Source organism: Mizuhopecten yessoensis, unplaced genomic scaffold (assembly GCF_002113885.1).
Source record: "Mizuhopecten yessoensis strain PY_sf001 unplaced genomic scaffold, ASM211388v2 scaffold497, whole genome shotgun sequence".
Taxonomy (NCBI): Eukaryota; Metazoa; Mollusca; class Bivalvia; order Pectinida; family Pectinidae; genus Mizuhopecten; species Mizuhopecten yessoensis.
The window spans coordinates 97610-106315 of record NW_018403576.1 but is presented as its reverse complement, the minus strand read 5'-3'; the positions used below and the strand labels follow the sequence as shown (position 1 = coordinate 106315).

Genomic DNA, 8706 nt, shown 5'->3' with positions numbered 1-8706 from the left:
ACTGTCTACATTGTGTGTACTCTATGTATTCAGTGGAGCTCTCAGGTACCTTACTGTCTACATTGTGTGCACTCTATGTATTCAGTGGAGCTCTCAGGAACCTTACTGTCTACATTGTGTGTACTCTATGTATTCAGTGGAGCTCTCAAGTACCTCACTGTCTACATTGTGTCTATTCTATGAATTCAGTGGAGCTCTCAGGTATCTTAATGTCTACATTGTGTGCACTCTATGTATTCAGTGGAGCTCTCAGGAACCTTACTGTTTACATTGTGTGTACTCTATGTATTCAGTGGAGCTCTCAAGTACTTCACTGTCTACATTGTGTCTATTCTATGTATTCCGTGGAGCTCTCAGGTACCTTACTGTCTACATTGTGTGCACTCTATGTATTCAGTGGAGCTCTCAGGTACCTTACTGTCTACATTGTGTGTACTCTATGTATTCAGTGGAGTTCTCAGGTACCTTACTGTCTACATTGTGTGCACTCTATGTATTCAATGGAGCTCTCAGGAACCTTGCTGTCTACATTGTGTGTACACTATGTATTCAGTGGAGCTCTCAGGTACCTCACTGTCTACCTTGTGTATATGCTATGTATTCAGTTCCTCACTGTCTACATTGTGTATATGCTATGTATTCAGTGGAGCTCTCAGGTACCTCACTGTCTACATTGTGTATATGCTATGTATTCAGTGGAGCTCTCAGGTACCTCACTGTCTACCTTGTGTATATGCTATGTATTCAGTGGAGCTCTCAGGAACCTCACTGTCTACATTGTGTATATGCTATGTATTCAGTGGAGCTCTCAGGAACATCACTGTCTACATTGTGTGTACTCTATGTATTCAGTGGAGCTCTGAGGTACTTTTCTGTCTACATTGTGTGTATGCTATGTATTCAGTGGAGCTCTCAGGAACCTCACTGTCTACATTGTGTGTACTCTATGTATTCAGTGGAGCTGTCATGTACCTTACTGTCTACATTGTGTATATGCTATGTATTCAGTGGAGCTCTCAGGAACCTCACTGTCTACATTGTGTGTACTTTATGTATTCAGTGGATCTCTCAGGTACCTCACTGTCTACATTGTGTATATGCTATGTATTCAGTGGAGTTCTCAGGAACCTTACTGTCTACATTGTGTGTATGCAATGTATTCAGTGGAGCTCTGAGGTACTTTACTGTTTACATTGTGTGTATTCTATATATTCAGTGGAGCTCACAGGTACCTTACTGTCTACATTGTGTGAACTCTATGTATTCAGTGGAGCTCTCAGGTACCTCACTGTCTACATTGTGTGTATGCAATGTATTCAGTGGAGCCCTCAGGTACCTCACTGTTTACATTGTATGTATTCTATATATCCAGTGGAGCTCTCAGGTACCTCACTGTCTACATTTTGTGTATTCTATGTATTCAGTGGAGCTCTCAGGAACCTTACTGTCTACATTGTGTGTACTCTATGTATTCAGTGGATCTCTCAGGCACCTTACTGTCTACATTGTGTGCACTCTATGTATTCAGTGGAGCTCTCAGGTACCTCACTGTCTACATTGTGTGTACTCTATGTATTCAGTGGAGCTCTCATGTACCTTACTGTCTACATTGTGTATATGCAATGTATTCAGTGGAGCTCTCAGGTACCTTACTTTCTACATTGTGTGTACTCTATGTATTCAGTGGAGCTCTCAGGTACCTTACTATCTACATTGTGTGTATGCAATGTATTCAGTGGAGCTCTCAGGTACCTCACTGTTTACATTGTATGTATTCTATATATTCAGTGGAGCTCTCAGGTATCTCACTGTCTGAATTGTGTGTACTCTATGTATTCAGTGGAGCTCTCAGGTACCTCACTGTCTACATTGTGGGTACTCTATGTATTCAGTGGATCTCTCAGGTACCTTACTGTCTACATTGTGTGTACTCTATGTATTCAGTGGATCTCTCAGGTACCTTACTGTCTACATTGTGTGCACTCTATGTATTCAGTGAAGCTCTCAGGTACATCACTGTCTACATTGTGTGTACTCTATGTATTCAGTGGAGCTCTCAAGTACCTCACTGTCTACATTGTGTATATGCTATATATTCAGTGGAGCTCTCATGTACCTTACTGTCTACATTGTGTGTCTGCTATGTATTCAGTGGAGCTCTCAGGCACCTCACTGTCTACATTGTGTGTCCTCTATGTATTCAGTGGAGCCTTCAGGTACCTCACTGTCTTCATTGTGTGTACTCTATGTACTCAGTGGAGCTCTCAGGGACCTCACTTTCTACATTGTGTTTACTATATGTATTCAGTGGAGCTCACAAGTTCCTTACTGTCTACATTGTGGGTACTCTATGTATTCAGTTGTGTGTAAGCTATGTATTCAGTTGAGTTCTCAGGAATCTTACTGTCTACATTGTGCGTACTCTATGTATTCAGTGGATCTCTCAGGCACCTTACTGTCTACATTGTGCGTAAGCTATGTATTCAGTGGAGCTCTCAGGTACCTTACTGTCTACATTGTGTGTAAGCTATGTATTCAGTGGAGCTCTCAGGTACCTCACTTTCTACATTGTGTTTACTCTATGTATTCAGTGGAGCTCTCAGGTACATTACTGTCTACATTGTGTGTAAGCTATGTATTCAGTTGAGCTCTCAGGTACCTCACTTTCTACATTGTGTTTACTCTATGTGTTCAGTGGAGCTCTCAGGTACCTCACCGTCTACAACATTGTGTGCACTCTATGTATTCAGTGAAGCTCTCAGGTACCTCACTGTCTACATTGTGTATACTCTATGTATTCAGTGGAGCTCCCAGGTACCTCACTGTCTACATTGTGTGTACTCTATGTATTCAGTGGAGCTCACAAGTTCCTTACTGTCTACATTGTGTGTACTCTATGTATGTGTATTCTATGTATTCAGTGGAGCTCTCAGGAACCTTACTGTCTACATTGTGTGTATTCTATGTATTCAGTGGATCTCTCAGGAACCTTACTGTCTACATTGTGTGTACTATATGTATTCAGTGGAGTTCTCAGGTACCTCACTGTCTACATTGTGTGTACTCTATGTATTCATTGGAGCTCTCAGGTACCTTACTGTCCACATTGTGTGTATTCTATGTATTCAGTGGAGCTCTCAGGAACCTTACTGTCTACATTGTGTGTAAGCTATGTATTCAGTGTAGCTCTCAGGTACCTCACTTTCTACATTGTGTTTACTCTATGTGTTCAGTGGACCTCTCAGGTACCTCACTGTCTACATTGTGTATCCTCTATGTATTCAGTGGAGCTCTCAGGTACCTCACCGTCTACAACATTGTGTGCACTCTATGTATTCAGTGAAGCTCTCAGGTACCTCACTGTCTACATTGTGTGTACTCTATGTATTCAGTGGAGCTCTCAGGTACCTCACCGTCTACATTGTGTTTACTCTATGTATTCAGTGGATCCCTCGTGTACCTCACTGTCTACATTGTGTGTACTCTATGTATTCAGTGGAGCTCTCAAGTACCTCACTGTCTACATTGTGTGTACTCTATGTATTCAGTGGAACTCTCAGGTACCTCACTGTCTACATTGTGTGTACTCTATGTATTCAGTGGAGCTCTCAAGTACCTCACTGTCTACATTGTGTGTATGCTATGTATTCAGTGTTCTTTATAGGCAGCACACTGTTTATTCTGATGGATGTTGTCTGTAAGCAGGGGAACTCTGATGATGAACAATGTGTACTTTAATGTGTGTTCTATATATTAAGCAAAGTGCAAAGCTAGCGCATTATCTACTATTTTGTATTTGTTCTGTATATCATGGAATCTTTAAGGTGGCACAGTATCTCCTCTAGTGTTGTGTTGAGTATACTATAGATATTGAAGATTCAAAGTGTAGTACACTGCCAACTTATATTTGCTTCATACTGTTAACACGTGTTAAAAACCACATCGGTGCAGAATCTATTAAACTAATGACCTTGCTATACTGAACATTAAATTATCTATCTTGCCTTGGTTCATTTGATGAGTATTTCCTTTTTGGATGTCTTAAAACTGCATAATAATTTCAGCTATTCATAACTTACAAAGTCTGTTATACGTAGGTATGGGAGACATGGAAGTCTACCCCCGACTGTAGGATTTACATGTCTCCCTAATCTAAATAATGAGTGGCTCGTTTTTGTATAACTTACTGACATTGCGAATAGTAAATATAAAGTATTTATTATCAGCGAATTAACAACATGGTGGAGACTATATTAAGAAAAAGTAAAAAAAGCCTGTGGTATGGCAAAAGTATACTAGAAATAGAAAATAAACCGTCTACGAAAGAGCTTCACAGGAAGTTTGTTAAACAAATATATTTTTCGGAAGGCAATATAAGTTGTGAGCTTTGTTTCAGGGTTATTTTAATCAGAAGTGTACGATGGCCGACAAGAGCCTGACAAAAAGATATGAATTTTCATATCTTTTTGTACCATGGTACACTTTTACATCGTACACAAAGATATTAAAATTCAAATCTTTGTGTACCATGTAAAAGTGTACCATGATACACAAAGATATGAAAGCAGAAATAAAATAAACCCGTTTCTTTTGTATCTTTCTGTTCCAAAATAACGGCCGAAAACAGCCATGGTACAGAAACATGTGAAACCATCAGACGTAAAGGTTACCAAGTATGACAAATTACACCATGATAAGGCTGTCATCACATACAATGAAATGTTATCGCACGGAATGTCTGTTATTTTGATTACACCAAATGAGCTACCAAACTATTACTTTCTTATTTGAATTGAAATCAACTGTTCAATATCCTTCACCGAATTTTATAAAAGTTTTACGTTAAAAAGGAAGTCATTATGGATTATTTACTTAGATTTCGAATGTATTCTATGCGCTTTAACTTCTCAAATGAAAAAAATTGTAACGCGTGATTTCATGGTACACTTTTTTCATATCTATTTGTACCATAGGTGGTACAAATAGATATGAAAAAAGAGTAACGCGGTAGTAAAAGGTGAGAACCTTTCATATCTTTTTGCCGGCTGATATCGGCTGTTGGTACATACACATGTGAAAGTAAGAGTGTTTTTGTAAAGTTGTTTATAATCTTTATGTACCATGCAACACTTTTACATGGTACACAAAGATTTGAATTTTAATATCTTTGTGTACCCTATCAAAGTGTACCGTGGTACAAAAAGATATGAAAGTTCATATCTTTTTGTCAGGCTCTTGTCGGCCATCGTAGAAGTGTAAGTTGAATATATAAAGGAAAGAAGAACTTAATTCTGACACACAATATTCCTAACAGTTCTGCCATGTGTTAAAACAGTACACTATCGTCCGGCCTCAACTCTATAGCGGCTGTACTGCTGGAGGATGTGGTCAAGGTCTTCTGTATAGCTGACATCGACGAAAGGAGGGCAACCAACGTGTCAAGGCTTATAGGTAGGTCTTCGTCATCAAAGCGTATAGGGAGGGCTTCATCATCAAAGCTTATAGGTAGGGCTTCGTCCTCAAAGCTTATAGGTAGGCCTTCGTCATCAAAGCTTATAGGTAGGTCCTCGGCATCAAAGCTTATAGGTAGGTGTTCGGCATCAAAGCGTATAGGTAGGTCTGCATCATCAAAGCGTATAGGTAGGTCTGCATCATCAAAGCGTATAGGTAGGTCTGCATCATCAAAGCGTATAGGTAGGTCTTTGTCATCAAAGCGTATAGGTAGGTCTTCATCATCAAAGCTTATAGGTAGGTCTTCGTTATTAAAGCTTATAGGTAGGTCTTCGTCATCAAAGCTTATAGGTAGGTCTTCGGCATCAAAGCTTATAGGTAGGTCTTCGGCATCAAAGCGTATAGGTAGGTCTTCGTCATCAAAGCTTATAGGTAGGTCTTCGTCCTCAAAGCTTATAGGTAGGTCTTCGTCATTGAAGCTTATAGGTAGGTCGTCGTCAACAAATGTAGCGATTCTCCAGCTTAGTACACTCTACATAAGTTGTAGAGTACTAAACTGATTCGATATTTTTCTGATAGTTGTAATTTACCTTTCGTTTGTGATGCTAACCTTCATTTGTCCTTGTCGGACACGTGTTTTACACTATTTGTTATGAAATAATCGAAAAGTATAAATATGTACATGATGTCGTTGGAGTAGTGTTAGTACAACAATACTTATGGAAGTGTTATTATTAACTCTGGATGTAATATTTTTCGATAATTTACTGTTTGTCTCACAGCTTTGGTGTCTGGGTTTATCTGTCTCGGCCTGACGTATGTGGCATCCATGTTGGGTGGAGTTCTACAGGTATGTACAATGTCTTTCCTGCTCAGGGTGGAGTTCTACAGGTATGTACAATGTCTTTCCTGCTCAGGGTGGAGTTCTACAGGGATGTACAATGTCTGTCCTGCTCAGGGTGGAGTTTTACAGGTATGTACAATGTTTGTCCTGCTCAAGGTAGAGTTCTACAGGTGTGTACAATGTCTGTCCTGCTCAAGGTAGAGTTCTACAGGGATGTACAATGTCTGTCCTACTCAGGGTGGAGTTCTACAGGTAAGTATAATGTCTGTCCTGCTCAGGGTGGAGTTATACAGGTATGTACAATGTCTGTCCTGCTCAGATACCTACATTAATGTCTGTTATATTGGGGTAATCATTTCTTTAGGCGTTGTATACATCTGTGTTTCTTCATTTTGTGGCGTTATTAACAGTAAACATAATCCATATTTCTTACATATTGTAATATTATAATTTATTCAAACACATGTGATAGAGGAATGGAATATACTTATTTTAAAGACACATGAGAACAACGGAAAGGATAATTTATTTATACACATGTGATTATGGGATGGGATGATTTATGAAGACAAATGTGAACAAAGGAATGGATAATGGGATAGGGTAATAATTCATTAAGACCTGAATAGACTATAATAGAAACTTGTTGAGAAATACATGATGGCCATGATACAAAGTCCACATCCTCCTTACAGGCAGCCTTGGCCTTGTTCGGAATGCTTGGAGGACCTATACTAGGCGTGTTCACGCTCGGAATCATCTTCCCTTGGGCCAATCAAAAGGTAGGGCAAATTTCAATGCAAACTTTTTGATATTTCTAACTGAATTATTTCAGGATACATCTGTCAATTTCAGTGAAATTCAATTTTTAAAGACAAGTGCGAACCAGAAAAGCTATCTACAAAGCATGTCTGTGTCTGTAGTACAAGCTATCAACAAAGCATGTCTGTGTTTGTAGAACAAGCTATCAACAAAGCATGTCTGTGCCTGTAGAACAAGCTATCAATAAAGCATGTATGTGTCTGTAGAACAACCCAATTACAAAGCATGTCTGTGTTTGTAAAACAAGCTATCAACAAAGCATGTCTGTGTCTGTAGAACAAGCTATCAACAAAGCATTCTGTGTTTGTAGAACAAGCTATCAACAAAGCATGTCTGTGCCTGTAGAACAAGCTATCAACAAAGCATTGGATATCCATGTCTAAATTCTAATAAAATGAAACTTGGGCATTCATCTGTCAGTCCAGCTTGGCATGGTCAGTTGAGAACATAATAATGATAATAATAATAATAATAATAATAATAATATACAACATTCATATAGCGCTCTGTATAATTTGTAAAATTACTCTAAGTCGCTTTACAACATATGGATAATAGTAATGATTATAATTGTGAAAACAAACAACAAAGGCTTGCAATCGCTTTCATACATTTAACAAGCAATGTGCACATAATTAAACAAATAAAATGGTGGTATTTACATGACGTCTTTTCAAAGATTCTAAAATGCAGACGTGAAGAGGTGGGTTTTTATGTCCCTCTTGAACTTGGCCATGGTATTTGACTTCCTAATAGCAGATGGTAAGCTATTCCACAACGTAGCCGAAACCCTCCCAAAGCATCTGATTCCGTAGGTCACAGTACGAGATTTTGGGACACACAACAAAGATTCTGACTCCGACCGCAGTGATCTTGACGGTTGATACAGGGTTACACGCTCCTGTAAGTACTGAGGAGCTGTTCCATTCAGTGCCTTGTATGTGTATACTAGAATTTTGTACTGCGACCTGTACCGTACAGGTAACCAGTGCAACGAATAAAGCGCAGGTGTGATGTGCTCTCTCTTTCGAGTACGAGTAACTAGCCGTGCTGCATTGTTCTGGACCCTCTGCAGACGACTAGTCAGTTTGTCAGATATACCACAGAGCAGGGCGTTACCATAATCCAACCGAGAGGTAACAAGTGAATGCACCAAAATCTTGCATGCATCTGCAGTTAGAAACTGCCGAATACAGCCGATGTTCCTGATCTGGTAGTAACAGGATTTGGCAATAGCGTTCGTTTGTTCCTCCTTGTTCAGAGAACTGTCAAAGTATACCCCTAGGTTTTTAACAGCTGGAACAGTCTTAATAGTTCTGTCACAAACCTTGAGCTGGAGAGCCATTGTTTTCTGACACTTTGGGGAAAAGGCGATTAGTTCCGTCTTTTCCTGATTAAGTTTAAGCATGTTGGCGTTCATCCAGATACTGATATCTGTCAGACAAGCTTCCAGACTTTCTGAGACTGTATTCCAACTGTCCTGCGGTTTTATGACCATGTAAATTTGTGTGTCATCAGCATAGCAATGATAGCAAAGGCTATGGCGACGACAAATCTCTCCAATCGGTTTGGAGTACATACAATATTTT

At 39.4% G+C, this 8706-nt stretch overlaps 1 protein-coding gene across 1 annotated transcript in view; it reads left to right on the top strand.

Moving 5' to 3' along the window:
* Positions 1 to 8706, top strand: part of LOC110449952 (sodium-coupled monocarboxylate transporter 2-like) — a gene marked incomplete at its 5' end in the record, with an annotated part of 24974 nt that overhangs the window by 9227 nt on the left and 7041 nt on the right. The window contains 3 exons of the mRNA XM_021497140.1: positions 5336 to 5451; positions 6234 to 6301; positions 6991 to 7077. Coding sequence (XP_021352815.1) covers positions 5336 to 5451; positions 6234 to 6301; positions 6991 to 7077 — 271 coding nt within the window. The remainder of the gene's footprint in view (positions 1 to 5335; positions 5452 to 6233; positions 6302 to 6990; positions 7078 to 8706) is intronic.